Source organism: Oncorhynchus masou, chromosome 5 (assembly GCF_036934945.1).
Source record: "Oncorhynchus masou masou isolate Uvic2021 chromosome 5, UVic_Omas_1.1, whole genome shotgun sequence".
Classification (NCBI taxonomy): domain Eukaryota; kingdom Metazoa; phylum Chordata; class Actinopteri; order Salmoniformes; family Salmonidae; genus Oncorhynchus; species Oncorhynchus masou.
In genome coordinates this window covers 25341117-25363732 of record NC_088216.1, presented here as the reverse complement: position 1 = coordinate 25363732, position 22616 = coordinate 25341117, and the positions used below count along the sequence as shown (strand labels likewise).

General features: G+C 43.2%; 3 protein-coding genes across 7 annotated transcripts; 2 read left to right on the top strand and 1 right to left on the bottom strand.

Moving 5' to 3' along the window:
- Positions 1-189: 189 nt before the first annotated feature.
- On the top strand, positions 190-6706 carry LOC135537767 (ATPase family AAA domain-containing protein 5-like). Of its 2 annotated transcripts, XM_064963783.1 has the most exons (16): positions 190-257; positions 542-1331; positions 1457-1807; positions 1991-2087; positions 2176-2264; positions 2429-2577; positions 3060-3225; positions 3379-3576; positions 3869-4008; positions 4114-4207; positions 4298-4362; positions 4464-4668; positions 4818-4960; positions 5080-5897; positions 6110-6259; positions 6375-6706. In XM_064963783.1, the coding sequence occupies exons 2-16, from the start codon at positions 551-553 to the stop codon at positions 6433-6435; spliced, it is 3507 nt and encodes a 1168-aa protein (XP_064819855.1). In that variant the 5' UTR covers positions 190-257; positions 542-550; the 3' UTR covers positions 6436-6706. The 2 variants fall into 2 exon arrangements, with proteins under 2 accessions (XP_064819855.1, XP_064819859.1); XM_064963787.1 differs by having other exon boundaries at positions 195-1331; positions 6378-6706.
- On the bottom strand, positions 6636-9147 carry tefm (transcription elongation factor, mitochondrial). The gene is made up of 4 exons (XM_064963822.1): positions 9024-9147; positions 8095-8564; positions 7802-7951; positions 6636-7592 (listed from the first exon to the last, which is right to left on the bottom strand). Exons 1-4 carry the CDS (start codon positions 9064-9066, stop codon positions 7152-7154), a joined length of 1104 nt encoding a protein of 367 aa, XP_064819894.1. The 5' UTR covers positions 9067-9147; the 3' UTR covers positions 6636-7151.
- A 364-nt stretch (positions 9148-9511) lies between these two features.
- LOC135537780 (arf-GAP with dual PH domain-containing protein 2-like) lies at positions 9512-21180 on the top strand. 4 transcript variants are annotated; one of them, XR_010455272.1, is made up of 12 exons: positions 9514-9803; positions 10472-10602; positions 10764-10855; positions 11132-11220; positions 11392-11504; positions 15901-16047; positions 16125-16208; positions 16340-16402; positions 16521-16598; positions 16713-16941; positions 17104-17252; positions 18702-21180. XR_010455272.1 is itself a non-coding variant. In XM_064963809.1 (12 exons), exons 4-12 carry the CDS (start codon positions 10767-10769, stop codon positions 17133-17135), a joined length of 924 nt encoding a protein of 307 aa, XP_064819881.1. In that variant the 5' UTR covers positions 9721-9803; positions 10027-10057; positions 10472-10602; positions 10764-10766; the 3' UTR covers positions 17136-21180. The 4 variants fall into 4 exon arrangements, 3 of the variants coding, with proteins under 3 accessions (XP_064819878.1, XP_064819869.1, XP_064819881.1); XM_064963809.1 differs by adding an exon at positions 10027-10057 and having other exon boundaries at positions 9721-9803; positions 17104-21180; XM_064963806.1 differs by having other exon boundaries at positions 9512-9803; positions 16713-16904; positions 17104-21180.
- The last annotated feature ends 1436 nt before the right edge of the window (positions 21181-22616 follow it).

Sequence of the window (22616 nt, the reverse complement as noted above, 5' to 3'; positions counted from 1 at the left end):
ATTAATGAAATATAGAATATTTTAATATGTTCAGAAAATGTAGATCAGCCTACTACCAAATGATTTGTAACGTCAGTGCCTAGGGGCGGGACCAAATATTCATGACGTAGTACTCAAATTGCTGTCTGATTGGTTGATCTGTGTTTGGCGCATTTATTTGAACATACGGAAGCGGTAAGTTACACAACATTTAAACATTTGGCTGCGCGTGTTGATTCATGTTTAAGGAATAGCTAAATCAAGAAATTAGCGTGAACGTAAGCATGTTTAAAGTAACTTTCTCGGGAGGCTATTATTGACTTGTTCAGAAGCTCATATCAGAAAGTGAAGTTCTCTAACTAGCTAAGTCTATGTTGTTACAATGTGTCAACGGTTGTGAAAGTGCTACTTTATAGGTAACTAATGCAGCACCTGCTGCCATCTGGCACTTCGAAGACAAAAGTGAAAGTAACTTGAATGATATGAATGCCCTTGATGTTATGACAGTAATGGTGACATCTTCAAGAAAGGAATTTGATTTATTTAACCTTTATTTAACTAGGCAAGAAAGATGTGGTTATCGCCCTACTTGGCCACTGAGAAGAAGGCAGGGTGCTCAAAATCCAATGACATCACAAAGTACTTCAGTATAACCCCACAACCTCTTGGGAGGAAGAGCCTAATTTCTGAGCAGGCGAAAGAGAAACCTAAGATGGCGCCTTGTCATGTTGGGGGGTCTAATGATGAGGTGCCTCTCTCTGTGTCACGGTCAACCAGTAGGCTGCACAGATTCAAGCAGAACAGATACCCTGAAGCAAGAACAAGCCTCATCAAGGATAGCTCCTGCTCAGACCCTCCTAATAATGTTATAGTGATTTCAGAGTCAAACTGCTCTAGTGCTGACACGGCATTCAGGGACAGGGCAGTGATGGGGTCTGTGGACCTGGCTCAAGTCACTGGCCGATGCCATGGAGCAGGAGTTGGACTCGGATCTGGTCAGAGTGAAATAGCATGTACCCTCACAATTCAAGCAGCGGTGCAGTCTGCCTCCGGGACAACCAGGGTCTCGGATGAGAAAGTGGCAACCAGGAAACGGGACACTAATAAGGCCAATAGTCCCCAACACTCACAGAGATGGATTTTGAATTGGTGTTCCAGGTCAACACTTAAACACAACCAGACTGAGAGGAAGGGGTCAATTACTTCTGGCTGGAGAGAGAAGTTGTCAGGGACTGCCCGCAAGGGGTCTCTTGAAGAGGTCAAATTGTCTAACCCACTGTTCCCAGTGAGAAGAGTCTTCACTATGCTGCTGAAGAAATACAAACATAAAATTCTGGAGTCAGAAAGTCGCGGTAAGATTGAGAGACTATAGTTGACTCTATTCTATCTGTGTCTTGTTCTTATTGTCATGTATACAGTCTGTGTGGTGCCATATTCTAGTATCAGATTCAGTCTTATTGGTCGCCTTTTCTTTCAGAGACAGAGATAGGCGCTACATCTGCTAGCTCTGTAGGAAAGAGGAAACATCAGAATGAGAAGGAGGACCCTGAAACCGTATACAAGCGCCAAAGGTCTAGCCGGGGGTTAGAGGAGACCAGCTTGATTGGGTATAGTCCCTCTTTAGAACACCAAGTCAGGGGGTCACTTATCCCCTCTTCCAGGGTTCAGCCTGGAAGAAGCAGGCTGAGCCGAACACAAAGACTCAGGCAGCAACAGCGGGAATGTCGAGGTCTAGGGATACGTCATGAACTGACCCCTAACCCACCAAACCAAGCAGAATCTCCTCAGAAGGTGTATCCTGCCCAACCACAGCAATGCCTTAGGAGAGGTGATTATTCCTAATACATTGTAGTTTCAACAACAATCAGTGTTTACTTTTCTTTGTCCAATGTTGTATGTCCTAACTATGTATGTCCCTGACCACTAGAATAGAGGTGCTTTAGCTCTGTTATTGATTGGGATCTGCCATAGGTTTTTAAAATATGTACCTTTTTATTTTTCTGTTGTGAAGTTCACAACATTGAGGATTTGCTGTGGACAGAGAAGTACCGCCCTCAGCACTCCAGTGAGGTAATAGGCAACTCTGTCTCTGTAAAGAAGTTACACAGGTGAGTTGCTAACACCACTGCTAGCTCCTTCAATGTTTAGCTTTTATAGTATGGTGTCTTAAATGCATTTCCTTATTTCTGTTTCCAGTTGGTTAAAGAAATGGAAACAGAGAGCTGACTGTGAAGAGAGGAGAAAAGAGCGAGACAGGAAAGTAGAGGAAAACGCCAACAGCAATGGTAAAAATAAATATATTTTTTTAGATGTTATGAATTGATGGGGGAAAATGTGTAAAATGAATGAAACCACCCACTGTATTATACAAAATCAAGAAACATCACTGACAATGAATCTTCCATGAATAACATTGATTGTAGCGTTGACTTCCGGTTTGGCTGTGCAGACTCGTGGGACTGTGGTGACTTCCAGGGAGAGGCTAGAGTGGAGGAGGACTGGGAGGAAGATCTGTGTAGCACCATGCTGATCACAGGACCTCCAGGGGTCGGCAAGACTGCCTCAGTATACGCCTGCGCTCAGGAGCTGGGCTTCAAGGTCAGTGTGGGACTATTTGGAAGACCTACAGTCCCATTCACATGTGTAACCTTTTCTTTAACTAGGCAAGTCAGTTAAGAACAAATTCTTATTTACAATGACAGCCTACACCGGCCAAACCCAAACAGCGCTGTGATAAAGCTGGATTTGAACCAGGGTGTCTGTCGTGCCACGTCTAGTCGTCTATCACTGAGATGCAGTGCCTTAAGACTGCTGCGCTACTCGGGAACCCGAATAGGACCTACTGATTGTTGTTAGAATACGGTACAGAGACATTCCTCTATTTTTAACTTTTAAATGACAGTTTGTGGGTAATTGGATAAGATGGGTAAAGCAGAGAACCAGGAGAGGTTGGCTCATGTTCATTCAGTCATATGATTCAAAACAGGTTAGCTTTCATACGGGTGTATCCAATCATCTTTTAGCCTGTGTAATATATGTAAGATGGCTGTCTTGATTGCTCATTTCCTTGGCCTCTCCAGGTGTTCGAAGTGAACGCCTCCTCCCAGCGCAGTGGTCGCCACATCCTGACTCAACTGAAGGAGGCCACCCAATCTCACCTGGTGGAGATCCAGGGAAGCACCACCTTTAAACCATCTCATCTCAGTAGCTACAACAACACTTCAACTAAATCGGACACAGTAGCTGGTAAGCACACCCAGCTACAGAAAAGTACTTTATTGCAGTCTAAGCATAACCATCTACTGAAAATCACTTATTTAAAGTGACATGAACTATTTTGTATGGTGTTTGTCCAATGGAGACTGTGGGTTACATCTATTTTGTGCTCTCCTCACACAGGTAAAGTGGCCTCTCCAAGAAAGGTTTTCTCATCCTGTAGGAAGAGGCCTCAGCCCCCTCGTAGCTCCCACCATAAGAGAGGTGGCAGTGCAGCCTCCATGATGCTGGCTAACTTCTTCAAGAAGAAGAGTAATCCAGAGATCACAAACTTAGATGGCCCTTCGTTATCTACAAAACAGGATGAGCACCTACCAAACAGTTAAGAAAAACAGGAAACACCTTGCAACTTTAGTTAACCACACATGGGCATGTGTGGATCTTAGGAGGCTGGTGGGCGGAGCCATAGGAGTACGGGCTCATTGTAATAGCTGGAATGGCATGAATGCAACGGAGCCGACCGTGTGGTTTCAATATGTTTGATGTGCTTGATACCGTTCTATTTATTCCATTAATTACAATGAGTCCATCCTCTTATAGCTCATCCCACCAGCCTCCTCTGGTGTGGCTATGGTTAGTCTTTTTGTTTAATTGTTGATATTATTTCCTACAGGTTTTGTCTCTCACAAAACCGTGAAGAAGGCAGATATTATTACCCCTCCGTTAGTCAGTCAACTGTCACCAGACATTGAAGAGCCACCAACAGGTAGCCGGAGTAAAAGGATGTCCACATCACTCATTCTATTTGAAGAGGTAAACCACACAGCAGTCAGTTGTATAGCAGTGCTATAGGTTGCAGACTAGACCGCATAACTGTAGTTTTAATGAAGTGATCGAGCTGCACCTGCTCTCCCGCAGGTTGACGTCGTATTTGATGATGATGTGGGATTCCTCACAGCAATCAAGACCTTCATGATGACAACCAAGAGACCTGTGATACTGACCACTAGTGGTGTGTGTGTATATACTGCATACTGAAAAATATGAATTAAATTGGATTGAAAATGACGAAGTTGAATCATAACACCAAAACTGTCTTCAGATCCCTCCTTCAAGGCAAAGTTTGACGGCAACTTTGAAGCGATCCTTTTTAAAACCCCTTCAGTAGTGAGTCAAGCATCTTGGCACCATTGCATCCCCTCATCTAATGTGCATGGTATGGTATGAAGCTGCTACTCCATTTAGTTTCTGTCTGTGCACCCTCCCAGGTGAACGTTTGCAGTTATCTACAGCTGCTGTGTCTGGCTGAGAACGTCAGGATGGATGCTGGGGACATCACCTCTCTGGTGACCCTGAACCAGATAGACATCAGACGTAGCCTATTGCAGCTGCAGCTCTGGGTCTGCAGTGGAGGAGGACAAGCATCTCAGAGGGCAACCCCACTGAAGGACCCTGCAGGTGGTGTGCATGGAAGTGAGTGATGACAAACTATTAACTAACTTCAATGGCTAGGTGTGTTAGTATATCACATGTATTGTGACCCCTTAGTTCTTGGTCCCTGTCTAAAAGAGTTTACGTCAAGTCTTACAATTGAATCACTTGATTGTTTTGGAAAACCCTAGCTCTGGATGTTGCTGCAGTGGAAGACATTGCAGTGGGTGAAAATACTTCTCCCCGCCATCCTCCCTGTGACGTGGGCTGCACTCAAAGCATGCTGGGGCTCCTGAACTCTGGCCTCGGCCATGACCTGCAGACCACTCTAAAGGCACGTCACCTCAGAGGCTCTATGAACTTGAACTAGATGAACATGCAATGCATTTATTCAGATAACAACATTGAATGACAGTATAACTGTATGAGGTGCCTTTCTCTTTGATTCCTCAGTGCCAGTCCTGGGCTAAACCAGACACCATCAAGCTGATGGAGATCCTTACTGAGAGCTGGAGGAGAGGTGTAGCTTTGCTCTACTCAAACCTGGAGCTCCTCCTTCCCCTACCAGTCAGGACCCAGCCCAGTCCTCTCCTCACCCCAAAGAAAGTGACTTGCCCTAGGCTTCAGAGTGAGCCAACACCCCCTGACATCCACCACCCTCAGATCCCACTGATCCTGGATCAGACCAGTCCAGTTAAGGTGTCCTCCGGCTCCAGGCTGAGGAGAAAGAAATGTGTGCCAACATCTGATTCCAGATCCGCTCACAGCATGTTAGTAAAGCCTTACAGAGCCTCACTGTCTCTGAGGGCTCATCCAAGTGTATCAAATATTACTGAGACTGTTAATGATAAACTTCAAACTGAGAAGGTGGCAGATGGCTTGGTGTACCACTGCTTAGATGCAATGACTGACTTCATGGACCTCATGTCCTTCATTGATACCTCTCTACAGAGTGAGTCTTCACATAAGGCTGGCCCATGCAGACCAGGGGCTTTTCTCTGGACAGGGGCAGAGGTTAAGGATGGACTGCTAGATGAGATGAGAGAGGAGGATGGGGGCTGTAGGTGGTGGTGTGAGAGGACTTTGGAGATACAGGCTGCAGTAGAGGGCCTGGGCTTCCACAGGTGCCTGGCCAGGGTGTCTGAGGGGTGGACTGGATCCCAGAGGCTGGAGGGGGAACAGAGGGGGAGGGTGATGGAAAAACTCACCCTCCCTGTCGCCCCACCCAGACAAAGTTTCAATGTCAATCAGACCACTTCCTGTGATCCTACGTGAGTGCAGTTTCCTGATTTGTTCTGGTATTTTTTTCACTGTAAGAAACGCGTTGGCGGCTCAGTCCTCTAAATTACCATACATGCTTATGTGAAGTTTAATGTTGATATTAGATTTAGTTTGATATTAGATTAAACTTAATAGAACTCTCTTTGTAAAGCTCCAGTTGCATTGCGTCAGTGTGGTATCTCAACAGCAGTTTGTCTTCCAGTGTGGTCGAAAGGAGATATGACATCATCAGAACCGTCCTCTCAAGCAGAGCCTTCTGCACCTTGGGAAACAAGCAGGTTGTTGCCGTGGACTATCTGCCTGTCCTCCGCACCATGTGCCAATCAGAGAGAACCCAGCAGGGCCAAGGCCGGTGAGTCAATACACTGCATGAGAGCACCTTATTCATTTCTACTAAGAGAAAACAAAGTTAGAATTAAAAGGATTGCGCAAGATGACTTATGAATGCTGTTTCTGCATTACCTCAGCAGTATTCACCTTGGCCTCCCTAAGGTTACTGTGAGACTCCTTGCAGATGATTTCCCATGACAATTTAAGCCAGCAAGACTACACAAACAGATCTGCAACATTTCTGGATGACAGGAAGGTTAATGCCATCATCTCCCCCCATGTTAATGACTTGTGATTTAGTGAATGTAGGCAATATGGGTGTTCATGATATTTTGCTGTACACTTTTTTTTTCTTACATTGAATACAGTAAACTTAAACTTACCACTCATTCAAAATGTATAATTGAAATAATCCTATTTTTATATTTGTGCATAAAAATAAAAACATCTATGTTACTTTTTATTTTAAGCTGGTTCAGTGAGTTGGTGTTTTAAATCAGTGGTATTTCAGGCTTTGAAGGCATTAAACATTTGCCCACAAAGGTACAGATGTAGGTGGTCACGTGACAAATCATCACTGTACATATTCAAGCCTGTTCTGCTTTACTAGTGGCCCTGAACATTTCTATTCATGGGGAAGTGAAGAAAGCCTGATGTGTGGTGTCTGTATGAGGAAAGGCTTGAGTACAGCTGCTGGGGCCTGAACTGACACCAAGTGCAATACCATCTGACTCTACATGTGGGAAGTGTTGTAGTATACATTTACATAAGCTAGTGTCAATTTCCATCAAGCCTCCAATATGCAGGTCTCTCTGGTTAGCTCTTTGAACTTCGACCCCACCAGGTCACATACTGTACACAGTCAACTAGTTTCAGTCTGGTGAAAATGGAGCGTGGAAATTGTCGCTGTAACATTAACTCGATTCACTGAGCAGCTCGTAAAACGCCACAGCCTGCAACATGGCGTCACACAGCTCCTCCCCCCGACTTCGCCCGCCCATCTGGAAAGAATTCCTGTATTTCACCAACAGGTTGTGAGGGAATGTCACCCTCGGAATCTTCTGAGTCACTGACTCCGTCATCATCTGTTGCAACGCCTGGGCCCCGCTGGTGCGGGAGTCACCCACCATGAGGCCAAAATGGCGGCCGACGGCGGTGCGCATCATGTTGAGCACCTTGGGTGGAGCAGTGTTGTCAGGCTGGATGTAGCGGGGCTCCAGCAGGGCGAACAGCATAGCCTCCACTGTACGCATGTGAGCCATTACTGGGTACAGGGCAGTGTTCTGAAGGGAGATGGACGTCTTTTCCACAACGAAGAAGTCAGCTTTGGGGAGGTGGGATACCACACTGGATATCTGGTGATGTTATGGCACATAATGAGATGTGATTCAGTACAGGAGTTAGGCTATTTGGATATAACAGAGTCAATGATTATGTGCTAAGCTGAAACCTAGCCCTATGACATGGCTGTAGACTGACACCATAGGAGTCTGCACAGTCATGTCTCAGGGCTAACCTACTTACCCAAATGCAAGAATACCTCAGTCGGAAACATTCAACTTACGTCATCCAAGTAGGCAGAAGCCATGTAGGTTCCCTTCAGAAAGTTGTGGCAATCCTCATGTTTCCACTCCAACACGTTCATGCCACGATCCATGTGCGCCCAGGCTATTTTATTCACTCCACACACAATGGACACTATGGAATTTGCTTCCTGGAAGAAAGATGGATTAATACACATGTAATAACACTGACATTTCTATTGTGAAATGACAGCGGGGACTGACCCTGTGGGCTGCCCAACTGTGCCATCAACATCCAGACCTCAAGGCCATCCGTCTAGCTAAATAATCTTACCACTAGCCAGGTCCTTTCCACCTCTGGTCTGATGAACTTGGCTAGCTGGATCTTTACTTTTCTTTTCTCCTTCTTCTCAGGAGGGTTGAGGATGGAGTTGAAGACAATGACAGCACTTTTGTGTTTCAGAAGCGGCACATTTGTGACGCTTTCGAGATTTTTAAAAGGTCCATTTCTAGTCCTGTATTCCACAATGTTGACAGACTTGCGGCCACGAAGGAGCTTGACAGCAGCAAGCTCCGACTCTGCCGCATTGTTGAGGAGCTGCAGAATGACACCTCGCTGCTCTGACGTGTAGTATGCGTCCAGCGACTTGTCGTCGCAAGGCGTAGTAGATGAAGAGAGGGTGTCATTAAGGGTTTCAAAGCTTGCAAATTGGATCCGACTCCTCCAGCAGCACGTGCAGTTGAGATACCGGAATTCTAGTTTGGGGAGTGAGCCCTGGGGTTGGTAGAATAAGCCATACTGCCCTGCAAGAATAGATGGAAACACATAATAGGGGGCGGTATAATTTGTGGAACGTTCCAACAGGAATCTGTTGCAAAAACTTCGTAAAGTACAAGGTTGTCCACAAACAACGCATACAATGTAGCATGATCAATTCACCTAGCTAACTAGCTGCCGAATAGGCATCAACTCACCACGTAGTTTATTCTTTAAGTTTGTCCATAGGCTACCAGAGTGAGGACATACATTTTCGGAATAAATGTGGTGAGTGAAACATTAATTAATTAAATAGCCCACTTCCTACCCGGTATCAACTTTCTATGCGGTGTTTGTTGGCAACCTTGTGTTTCCGCAGTTTTTGGAACAGATTCCTGTTGGAACGTTCCACAAATTATACCCACCCGCTAACAAATAGCACCTGAAAAAAAATAATTAAGAAGTTACGAGAAACTTGGCAGCTTGAATAAAACATTTTTGCATACCTCTCCGGGTGATTAAAGACATAAATCGCCTTGCAACCCACATTGTAATCGTGATTTTACAGGTAATTCATTAAAACTTTTGCCCTTTCGTTGTTCGACGATCTCACGCCGATGCGGAAACAAGGATCACGCATATATCGTTCCGAGGCACTTCATGTTCCCCCGCTCTCCAGGTTATTTATGCTGCATTTGAAATTTTCATCTCAAGTGCGTTCGTTTTTATTTATTTATATATATATTTTTTTATTTTTTTTATTTACATTTTCAATATGAATATGAATTAACTTTGGTGACATTTTCAAGACATTATATATTATCTCGATATATTTTGTTGTAATATATATACTATAAAATCAAGTACAGTTGTTTTTCTTGGATATGACTTTTCTGTCAGGCCTACTTGTCCGTTTATAAATTATGCGTAATATATGGTAACGCCTTTTTCACTTCCCCTACTCATTGTTATTTGATAGTGAGTGTTTGTGTGAAGAACAATAAACGTCATGTTGCAATGCCAGTGAGAAAAGGAAACGTCGGCAAGTGACCGCGGTCAAGTGCAACAACAACAAAAAATGTCCTGACACCTGTTATAGAAGTAATACATTTGAGTGAATGAAAAGGCATAGACCTAAGTAAAATAAGAGATTCGTTTGTTGGGACTTGATTGAGGCAGAAGAATAGCCGATTTACTTATGGCAAGTCCGGAGAGAAATAAGAAGATTTTGCTTGATATGGTGAAACAGCCCAGCAACGACCATTGTGCCGACTGTGGGGCCCCTGGTGAGTTATATTTAATAGAATACAGGTTAAAACATTATTGATAGCCTCTAACATTTGACATATTTAGGTTACCATTGTGGTTAGGATATGGTACAGATAGGAACTGTAAAACAAAAGTTTAAAGTAGTGAAATATTGAGGGACCCCCAAACAGAAGCTATGTCTTCTATGTGACTTTCATATTAATGATCGACTATTTCAGTGTGGTTGTCTATTGTTTATAGAATGTGGAGCATGAGCAAAAACCTAAGACATGTGAGTTATATTTGCATTTATTCCACTGGATTTCACTGCTGATTATGTTCTTACTACGACTATGATGTGGTTGTCTCACCTAGCTATCTTAAGATGAATGCACTAACTATAAGTCACTTTGGATAAGACTGTCTGCTAAATGACTAAAAAGTAAAATTATTACAACCATGGCATGTCTTAAAGAACTTATTTTGGGGGAAGTTATAGTCCATTCAGTCAATGATTACAAGGGTTCCTCCTTTCCAGTAACTCTCTACAACTCATCAACCAGCCTAGAAAAAACAACCAATCAAGGCATGACATACTACAAAGTCCAATATCCAAACTATAGGAATGTGGTTCAAAGGTATACAGGCTGCAAACATTTCCAGTGTCTGATTGATTGATACAGTGTCATATTACTGCTATTCACAGAGCCAGACTGGGCCTCATACAAACTAGGTGTGTTTGTATGTGTGAACTGTTCTGGGACACATCGGGACTTTCCTGCCATCAGCCAGATAAAGTCCATACGCTTGGATTTCTGGGATGATTCCCTAGTAGAGGTACAGTTTAACATGTCACAATGGCTCAGGAGTGTACCAAGGACCTTTACACCTTGAAGGATGTACTCTCAAGATCATTCAATAGTCACAATCCCTTTGATGTTGTCATGTTATAACATGCTTATTATGTTATAACGTTCCTATTATGTTTCTAATTGTAGTTTATGAAGACAAGGGGTAACGCAGCAGCCAATGCGTTCTATGAGAAGTGTGTTCCGCCCTTCTACTACCGGCCACAGGAGAAGGACTGTGTGTGAGTGGAACTATATCAATGTCTTCATTCACTCACTCAATTTAAGGAAGTGTAAATTGTGATGACTTGACAGTTGTTCATTCAGTGGAAGGATGTAGTATTATTTCAAGAGAAGAAGAAGAAACATCTTGGAGTCAATTAGCCTACAATTGACTGAGTTGGCAAATACTACAGGGTTTGTGGTCGAAGTTGAGTCATATATTCAACACAGAAAGTTTGTATTTTTAAAATATTAGTTTTTGTATTTCAATCTTTAATCTTTTGGTTTCCTGACAGTGTTCTTAAAGATCAGTGGATACGTGCTAAGTATGAGAGGAGAGAATTCACAGGAGAGAATAACTCCCTTCAACAAGTTTATAGTTCAGGTAAGTGCTAAATGTTGACAAGCCTATTTATTTTATTCAAATTGTCTAGGAACACAAGACATTACATCGCTGTCTACAGAGCAAGGCATAGAACCAAACGTACCAAAATACTGCGTATGAAGATACGAGGGATACTAACTAAATCAATGTTTTGTATTGGTTCACATTCAGGACTTTACGAAGGAATACTATGGAAGAAAGGCAAGGACAACAAGCATTTCCTGAAAAGGAGATTCCTTCTCTCTGAAACTGACTTTACCTTGAGATACTTCACCAAGGAGGATGTAAGTTGGGTGAAATGCAGAAGACACATTTCAGTTGAATGCATTCAGTTGTACAACTGACTAGGTATCCCTCTTTCCCTTTAAGTAGCTTCTCTCCATCCTCTTCAATCAGATAACCCAGCTAACAAAATGTTGTCCTGGGTACGTGCACAGAACGCTTTGGGAAAGTCACAGGGAACAACCCCTGTTACTTAAAACAATGGGACTCCCTGAATCTCTCTCAGATCATTACCAATCCCATGAGGTATGACCCCAATCACCCAGAAAGGCTACTCTCCTTGATGTTATCCTCACAAATAATCCTGATAGGTATCAGTCTGGTGTTTTTCTGTAGTGACCTTAGTGATCACTGTGTTCTGAATTGGCTGCCCAGTTAAATTACCTGTACTGATTTGTCAGACGCTTGCTGAAAAACTTTGAATGAGAAAACCTTCCTTCATGACCGAGCCTCTGGAAATTGGCATCGAATCCGCTTGATCCCCTCTGTCGAAGATGCTTGGACCTTTTAAAAAAATATATATTTTCAGTGGTCTTGTTAAATTAACAGGCATGCCTCCATAAAGAAAATGATAATTAAAAACAGGTTCAGCCCCTGGTTCGACTGTGATCTGGCAGAGTTACTTCACCTCAAGAACACTATTTGATGAAAGGATCTGTACACAAATACTCAGGCTGACTGGCTGTTCAGGCAATTGAGAAAGAGTGCACTCAGGCACGGAAGGCCAAAGTCAGTTACTTTAAGGAGCCATTCTCTCTCTGTGGGTCTAACCCAAAGAAGTTCTGGAAAATGGTGAAAGACCTGGAGAATAAACCCTCCTCCTCACAGCTGCCCATGTCCCTCAATGTGGATAATGTGGTTGTTACTGACAAGGAGCATATGGCTGAGTTCTTTAATCATCACTTAATTGAGTCAGGATTCCTATTTGACTCAGCCATGCCTCCTTTCCCATCCAACACTTCATCTCCCAGCCCTTCTAATGTGACTAGCCTTGATGCTACTCCCTCTTTTCCCCCTTCATCGCTACTCAGCTTCTCCCTGCAGGCGGTCACTATGTCTGATGTGCTAAAGGGGCTCCTTATTAAACTTTACCCCAAAGAAGCATCTGGGACAGATGGTTTACATCCTTTCTTCTTTAAAGTTGCAGACCCTATAGTTGCCGAGCCTGAAGTTGCAGACCCTATAGTTGCCGAGCCTGTCTCTCCTCTCTGGGGAGGTTCCCGGTGCTTGGAAGGCAGCCACGCTGAAACCTTTATTTAAAGGGGAGATCAAGCTGATCCCAGCTCTTAAAGGCTAATTTCTACAGTATCTTGCCCTGTTTACCAAAGTGTTAGAAATACTTGTCAATAATCAACTGACTGGCTTTCATGATGTCTATAGTATTCTCTCTGGTACGCAATCTGGTTTCCACTCTGGTTCAAATCAAATTTTATTTGTCACATACACATGGTTAGCAGATGTTAATGCGAGTGTAGCGAAATGCTTGTGCTTCTAGTTCCGACCATGCAGTAATAACCAATGAGTAAGCTAACCTAACAATTCCACAACAACTACCTTATACACACAAGTGTAAAGGGATGAAGAATATGTACATAAAAATATATGAATGAGTGATGGTACAGAACGGCATACATATGAGATGAGTAATGTAAACAGGGTAGGGTATGTAAACAAAAGTGGCATTGTTTAAAGTGGCTAGTGATACATGTATTACATAAAGATGGCAAGATGCAGTAGATGGTATAGGGTACAGTATATACATATGAGATGAGTAATGTAGGGTATGTAAACATTATATTAAGTGGCATTGTTTAAAGTGACTAGTGATACATTTTTCCATTATTAAAGTGGCTGGAGTTGAGTCAGTATGTTGGCAGCAGCCACTCAATGTCAGTGGTGGCTGTTTAACAGTCTGATGGCCTTGAGATAGAAGCTGTTTTTCAGTCTCTCGGTCCCTGCTTTGATGCACCTGTACTGACCTCGCCTTCTGGATGATAGCGGGGTGAACAGGCAGTGGCTCGGGTGGTTGTTGTTCTTGATGATCTTTATGGCCTTCCTGTGACATCAGGTGGTGTGTGTGTCCTGGAGGGCAGGTAGTTTGCCCTGGTGATGCGTTGTGCAGACCTCACTACCCTCTGGAGAGCCTTATGGTTCTGGGCGGAGCAGTTGCCGTACCAGGCGGTGATACAGCCCGACAAGATGCTCTCGGTTGTGCATCTGGTTATGGATCTGGTCACTGCAACTATAAAGGTCCTAAATTATGTCATCACTGCCTTTAACTCTAAGCATTGCTAAACTGCTATCTTTATTGACTTGGCAAAGGTTTTCGATACTGTAGACCATTCCATTCTTGTGGGTCAGCTAAGGTGTATTGGTGTCTCTGAGGGATCTTTGGTCTGGTTTGCTAACTACCTCTTTCAAAGAGTGCAATATGTAAAGTCAGAACATCTGCTGTTTCAGCCCACCTGTCACTCCAATGCTCGATCCCAGGCCCCTCTTCTCAATTTACATCAACCACATACCTCAGGCACTTACAGTGCATTCGGAAAGTATTCAGACCTCTTGACTATTTCCACATTTTGTTACGTAACAGCCTTATCCTAAAATGGTTTTAATTGTTTTCTTCCGCTCATCAATCTACACACAATACCCCATAATGACAAAGCAAAAACTTTTTTTTTTTTAAATAACTGAAATATCACATTTACATAAGTAATCAGACCCTTTACTTAGTGCTTTTGTTGAAACACCTTTGGCAGGGATTACAGCCTCAAGTCTTCTTGGGCATGACGCTACAAACTTATGGGTAGTTTCTCCCATTCTTCTCTGCAGAGCCTCTCAAACTCTGTCAGGTTGGTTTCATCAGACCAGAGAATCTTGTTTGTCATTGTCTGAGAGTCCTTTAGGTGCCTTTTGGCAAACTCCAAGTGGGCTGTCGTGCCTTTTACTGAGGAGTGGCTTCTGTCTGTCCACTCTACCATAGCGGCCTGATTGGTGGAGTGCTGCAGAGATGGTTGTCCTTCTGGAAGGTTCTCCCATCTCCACAGAGGAACTCTGGAGCTCTGGCAGAGTGACCATCGGGCTCTTGGTCACCTCCCTGACCAAGGCCCTTCTCCCCGGATTGCTCAGTTTGGCCGGGCGACCAGCTCGAGGAAGCGTCTTGGTGGTTCCAAACTTATTCCATTTAAGAATGATGGAGGCCACTGTGTTCTTGGGTACCTTCAATGCTGCAGTCATTTTTTAGTGCCCTTCTCTAGATATGTGCCTTGACACAATCATCGGAGCTCTATGGGCTATTACTTTGACCTCATGGCTTGGTTTTTGCGCTGACATGCATTGTCAACTGTGGGACCTTATAGACAGGTGTGTATTTTCCAAATCATGTCCAATCAATTGAATTTACCATGTGAACTCAGGTCAAGTTGTAGAAACATCACAAGGATGATCAATGTAAACAGGATGTACCTGAGCTCAATTTCGAGTCTCATAATAAAGGGTCTGAATCCTTATGTAAATAAGGTATTTCTGTTTTTAATTTTAATAGATTTGCAAAAATGTCTAAACCTGTATTCGCTTTGTCATTATGGGGTATTATGTGTAGATTGATGATGATTTTTTATGTTTTTTAATCTATTTTAGAATAAGGCTGTAATGTAGCAAAATGTGGAAAAAGGGAAGGGGTCTGAGTACTTTCTGAATGCACTGCATCCACTTATATGCAGATGATACAGTCTTATAATCATCTGGCCCCTCCCCAAATTGTGTATGGAATGCTCTACAACAAAGCTTTCTTAGTATCCAGCAAGCTTTCTCTGCTCTTAATCTTGTTGTGAACACCTCCAAAACAAAGGTTATGTGATTCGCTAGGAAGAATGTCTTACTGACACTGGTGGCTGCTTCGCGTGATGATTATTATTTTTTTTTTAGCTCTATCATTTTGTGCTATTGTCTGTGCCTAATAATGTTTGTGCCATGTTTTGTGCTGTTACCATGTTGTGCTGCTGTCATGTTGTGCTGCTGTCATGTTGTGCTGCTGTCATGTTGTGCTGCTGCCATGTTGTGTTGCTACCATGTTGTTGTCTTGCTATGTTTTTGTCATACTGTGTTTCTGCCATGTCGTGTTGTTGTCATGCTGTGTTGCTGCCATGTTTTGTTGTTGTTTTAGGTCTCTTTTATGTAGAGTTGTGGTGTCTCTTTTGTTGTGATGCGTGTTGTCAATTTTTGTATTTTTTTTTTATCCCAGCCCCCGTCGCCACAAGAAGCCTTTCCCTCTTGCTAGGCCGTCATTGTCAATAAGAATTTGTTGTTAATTGACTTACCTGGTTAAATAAATGTTAAATATAAAATACCTTAGAAGGGCTCATCATACTGCTGCCTGTTGTGTATTATTGACCCAAGTCCAAGAAGCCCAAAGCAGTCATCTCTATGAAGGACCTCAATGCCGTGTTCCAGCCGGAAAAGATAGGCCACGCCCACGGGCTGCAAATCTCCTACCTGGAGGAAGAACGGACCAGAAACCTGTTTGTTTACCATGACAACAGCCAGGTAATAACCAATGACAACACTTAATTGAAACGTTGTCATGAAGACGTCTAGAGATTCAAATTCCTCTCTCCTTCTAGGAAATTGTGTCCTGTTTCAATGCGATTCGGGCCACCCGGTTTGCTTACCTCAAGAAAGTCGACCCTAATGCCAGGGAGTGTGACGTGAGTACAAACGGTTTCAAAGTAGAAGTCTTGTATCGCCGTAACTGACATGATATGTCACAGGTGACGTCATACTTTCAAGGATTTCCTTGGTACAGATCTGTCTCCTGTCTATGTTTTTGTTTGTGCAGCTTGTACCTTTGATAACCAGAAGTAGCATTAAAGAAGGCTACATGGAGAAAACCGGCCCAACGGTTAGTAATCCAGCAAATTCATTGAACATAGTGAAGTTCTAAAGTGATATACATCGAGAGCACCAGAAACTCAGAATCAGTCCTGGCTGACCATCATAGTTTCTGTCTCTGTTCTTAGCAATGGGAGACATTCAAGAAGAGATGGTTCGTCTTAAACTTAACGGACAGAAAGATGTCCTACTTCAAAACTTCACTGGTAATGACAACAGAGAACATGCATAAGCCATTTGTATTTGTGGAGAAGAATGTTGTAACTGTGTGTGTGTGTCTGGCTGTGTCTATGTGTGTATTGCTGTGTGTCCGTCCATAGGATGCTTTGGAACTAGGAGCTGTCTTCATCGGCACAGAGGTCCATGGCTACTCTGTGAGGGAGGTCCAGCCTAAGGGGAACCGCAGTGGCAGGTGGAGGTTCGGGGTCACCTTGGAGACGCCAGACAGGCAGTTTGTCTTCCTGTGTGACCAGGAGCAAGACCAGAGGGAGTGGATAGAAGCCTTCAAACTAGTAATCTCCCAGCCTATGCTACCGCAGCACTACAACAGTATGAAGACCATTCACTGTTCACCATGTTTACAATATACCAGCAGCATGAGCCTTATGATTATTGTAAACGTGGTCAATGACAGGAAATGATACTTTTGAGTAGCTGAAATAAGTTTTTTTTTTTGGAATGATTGACAATGTGTCTTTTTGTTTTTTTCAGCTGAGGCAAACATGAGAAGGATGACAAAATGAATCGTGTATAAACCGGAGGAAAGGAAAGCAGCATTTACAGGAAGAAATGGCAATGTGTGAGGCTGGCTGCCTGTTTCAGAGAGCCTACCAGTGACAGGAGGAGGCTTCTCACAAGAGGTGATCAGTGAACTCTTCAATTGAGTCTGTTTATCGGAAAATGATGAGAGGCTAAATGAACTCAGGCTAAAGAGGCTAAACGAACTGAAGAGCTGCCAATGTGGACCAGCACTGGTAATCATTGCAAGTCACCATTATCCAGGGCACCTTGCAAACCGGTGACAGGACTGACTATTATGAGATGGGAACTGATGTCATTGTCGGGGACATTGGGAATGTAATATATACTTTCTATTAACTACTGTTCATATACACTGAGCGTATAAAACATTAAGGACACCTGTTCTTTCCATGACATAGACTGACCAGGTGAAGGCTATGATCCCTTATTGATGTCACTTGTTAAATCCACTTCAATCAGTGTCGATGACGGGGAGGAGGTTAAATAAGGATTTGTAAGCCTTGAGACAATGGAGACATGGATTGTGTATGTGTGCCATTCAGAGGGTGAATGGGCAAGACAAAATATTGAAGTGCCTTTGAACAGGATATGTTAGAAGGTGCCAGGCGCACCAGTTTGTGTCAAGAACTGCAACACTGCTGGGTTTTTCATGCTCAGTAGTCACGTGTGTATCAAGAATGGTCCACCACCCAAAAGGACATCCAGCCAACTTGACACAACTGTGGGAAGCATTGGAGTCAACATGGGCCATGTTGGGCCTGCATCCCTGACACCTTGTAGAGGCCATGACATGTGACAGACCAATACCTCACGAGGTATTGTTCTCAAAATAAGGTCTGGGCATACTGCCAAATTGCAGCTACCGATAGTGAGGATTTGTTCAGTCAGCCACTTGCATGAACACAGAAATTGGTTATAAGAAAAGCACTAACATTAAAATTGCTATTACAAAGGCAGTCCCCACCGTTACCAGGATGTTAAGGATGTTGCTCTGGGTGGCCAGTCCACCTCACTCCACAGGAGCAACAGAACAGCCACCAACTCCTTGAGGCAAATCAAATGCTCCTTTAGACCTGCATCTGGTGGCACCTCACAGAGACTGGAGAACAGCCGGCAACACTGCCCCCACTCCACTCTCCATCACTTCTCTTCCCAGGAACTGCATGCAGATACACTGAGCTATGCCCAAGCCGTACACAGTCAGAGGCCCAATACAGATTTTGTAGCCACACTGCCCTCCACACCAACCTCTTCAATTCCCCCTAGAACCTCCCTCCTATGCCACCAGACCAGGCCCATCACAGCACAGCTCAACCAGACCCGGCCCATCACAGCACATCTGTCACACCCTGATCTGTTTCACCTGTCCTTGTGTTTGTCTCCACCCCCCTCCAGGTGTCATCCATCTTCCCCATTATCCCCTGGGTACTGATACCTGTGTTCTCTGTTTGCCTGTTGCAGGTTCGTCTTGTTTGTCAAGTCAACCAGCGTTTTGTCTCAGCTTCTGCTTTTCTCCAGTCTCTCTTTTTCTCGCCCTCCTGATTTAGACCCGCCTACCTGATCACTCTGCCTGCCCCTGACCCTGAGCATGCCTGCCGTCCTGTACCATTGCCCAATACTCTGGATTATCGACCCCTGCCTGCCTTGATCTGTCGTTTGCCTACCACTATTACTGTAATAAAAAAATCTTCAACACAGTCTGCATTGGGGTCTTACCTGAAACCTAATATCTCTACCAGACCCGGCCCATCACAGCACACTGTTGAGGGTAGTGCACCACATGATGCAGTCCACACCATGCATCATTCACATTATCAGCCCTCATATGCTGAGAGTTTGGAGCTTCGCCAGCCACACTGCCCTCCACACCACCCTCCTCAATTCCCGCCACAACCTCTCTCCCAGGCTAGTTTCGGTTTCCCTCCCTACTCCCATCTCCAGGTCAGCCCTGAGACACTCCTGCCCCCCATGGAAGCCCCAACCCTGCAACAGGAGCCACACCAAGGCCTCCTGTGCACACCCAGAATGCAGCACTGGCAACCACTCTGGTCCTCTGTAGCAGCTCCACTCCTTTGGTGGGAGCTTCATCCGGGTGGACTGAGCTCTGCCAACACTGCTCTCCCAGTTCCCGGGCCAGCCTCTGCGTCCTGTGACTTGAGGGACGACTGCCAAATGCTCAGTTTGTTCTGCTCTCACGTGGTTGCCAGGGGCCTTGGCAAAGTTTCAGCTTACTCAAAAAATAGTTACAGATGATCTTATGCCTGTTAACTCTTATGTGAATAAGCTGAATACGCCCTCTGACTTTAAATCTCGAGGGGGCTTGGGATAATGCACCTAAATGTGCGAAGTATGATTTTAAAAATGAACACAATTGACATTTGAGTACAAGACTGTCCTGATGTTCTGGTTCTCTCGGAAACATGGTTCAATGGTTCTGTCTTTGATAAAGACTTTGAAGTAAATTATTATAATGTATTTAGATGTGACAGATTACAGAAAGGGGGAGGAGTGGCCATATATGTCAAATATAACTCAGTGTCATAAGAAAAAATGCACCCCCCTCCCCAACATTAAAAATATTTTCACATGACCCTCCCCTTTTACTGTAAAATACATGTAACACCTTCCCCCCTCATAGTATGAACTAAAAATTATGTTTTTGACCACAAGTAACAATAACTGTAGTGACCCAATGTTCATAAATGTTGAAATTGAATTTGCCCCTTCAGAATACTTTTGTAGCTCAGTTGATGCCAAGCAGGGCTACTTGGACTGACCCCATTTTGGTTGACTGAGATTTCTCGGGATTGAGAAGTCTCAAATATACACTACCAGTCAAAAGTATGGACACACCTACTCATTCTAGGGTTTTTCTTTATTTTTACTATTTTTTACATTGTAGAATAATATTGAATACATCAAAACTATGAAATAACACATCACATAGTAACCAAAATAGTGTTAAACAAATCTAAATATATTTTAGAATTTAGATTCAAAGTAGCCACCCTTTGCCTTGATGACAGCTTTGCAGAGTCTTGGCATTCTCTCAACCAGCTTCACCAGGAATGCTTTTCCAACAGTCTTGAAGGAGTTCCCACATTTGCTGCACACTTGTTAGCTGCTTTTCCTTCATGCTGCGGTCCAACTCATCTCAAACCATCTCAATTGGGTAGAGATCAGGTGATTGTGGAGGCCAGGTCATCTGACGCACCACTCAATTTGACCATGAAGGCCTGATTCACTCAGTTTCCTCTGAACAGTTGATGTTGAAATGTGTCTGTCACTTGAACTCTGTGAATCATTTATTTGGGCTGCAATCTGAGGTGCAGTTATTATAATGAACTTACCCTCTCCAGCAGAGGTAACTCTGGGTCTTCCTTTCATGTGGCAGTCACAGTTTCATCATAGCACTTCATGGTTTTTGTGACTGCTCTTGAAGAAACATTCAAAGTTATTGAAGTTTTCCAGATTGACTGACCTTCTTGTCTTAAAGTAATGATGGACTATCGTTTCTCTTTGTTTATTTGAGCTGTTCTTGCCATAATATGGACTTGGTCCTTTACCAAATAGAGCTATCAAGTGTATACCCACCCTACCTTGTCACAACACAACTGATTGGCTGAAAGGCATTGAGAAGGAAAGAAATTCCACAAATTAACTTTTAACAAGGCACACCTGTTAATCGAAATGCATTCCAGGTGACTACCGCATGAAGCTGGTTGAGAGAATGCCAAGCGTGTGCAAAGCTGTCATCAAGGCAAAGGGTGGCTACTTTGAAGAATCTCAAATATATTTTGTTTTGTTTAACACTTTTTCTGTTTAATACATGATTCCCTATGTGTTATCTCTTGTTGTGATGTGTTTTGTCCTATATTTATATTATATTTAAAAAATATATATATTATAATAATCCCAGGCCCCCATCTCCGCATGAGACCTTTTGCCTTTTGGTAGGCCGTCATTGTAAATAAGAATTTGTTCTTAACTGACTTGCCTAGTTAAATAAAGGTTGTCACGCCCTGACCTTAGTATTCTTTGTTTTCTTAATTATTTTGGTTAGGTAAGGGTGTGAGATGGGTGATATGTGTGTTTTTGTCGTATTCTAGGGTGTTTATACTGTAACCCGAATATAATTATGTCTAATGAGGGTCACTTTCATAGTCACTTTACAGATATAGAACTTTCATCAAATGTCTTAGAATTCAACCACAAATGCAGGGGTTTAGCAGTTCAACTTCAGTACTAGTCAATAAATCACTGCCTGACTTTCAACTCAGAACTGAGACAACCAAGGCAATGAAGTCAACAGGGGGGCAACTGTGACATTGACATCATGGAAAATGTACAATGATGGCAATATTGTGAAGGGGAAAGTGAACACAATGTGAATGATGTGCCAAATGTGTAAGACCACTCTGATTACCTTAAAGGTCCAATGTAAGACCACTGATTACCTGAAAGGTCCAATGTAAGACCACTCTGATTACCTTAAAGGTCCAATGTAAGACCACTGATTACCTTAAAGGTCCAATGTAAGACCACTCTGATTACCTGAAAGGTCCAATGTAAGACCACTCTGATTACCTTAAAGGTCCAATGTAAGACCACTGATTACCTTAAAGGTCCAATGTAAGACCACTCTGATTACCTTAAAGGTCCAATGTAAGACCACTGATTACCTGAAAGGTCCAATGTAAGACCAATGATTACCTTAAAGGTCCAATGTAAGACCACTGATTACCTGAAAGGTCCAATGTAAGACCACTCTGATTACCTTAAAGGTCCAATGTAAGACCACTGATTACCTTAAAGGTCCAATGTAAGACCAATGATTACCTTAAAGGTCCAATGTAAGACCACTCTGATTACCTTAAAGGTCCAATGTAAGACCACTGATTACCTTAAAGGTCCAATGTAAGACCAATGATTACCTTAAAGGTCCAATGTAAGACCACTCTGATTATCTTAAAGGTCCAATGTAAGACCACTCTGATTACCTTAAAGGTCCAATGTAAGACTACTGATTACCTTAAAGGTCCAATGTAAGACCACTCTGATTACCTTAAAGGTCCAATGTAAGACCACTGATTATCTTAAAGGTCCAATGTAAGACCACTCTGATTATCTTAAAGGTTCAATGTAAGACCACTCTGATTATCTTAAAGGTCCAATGTAAGACCACTCGGATTATCTTAAAGGTCCAATGTAAGACCTCTCTGATTATCTTAAAGGTCCAATGTAAGACCACTCTGATTATCTTAAAGGTCCAATGTAAGACCACTGATTATCTTAAAAGTCCAATGTAAGACCACTCTGATTACCTTAAAGGTCCAATGTAAGACCACTCTGATTACCTTAAAGGTCCAATGTAAGACCACTCTGATTACCTTAAAGGTCCAATGTAAGACCACTCTGATTACCTTAAAGGTCCAATGTAAGACCACTCTGATTATCTTAAA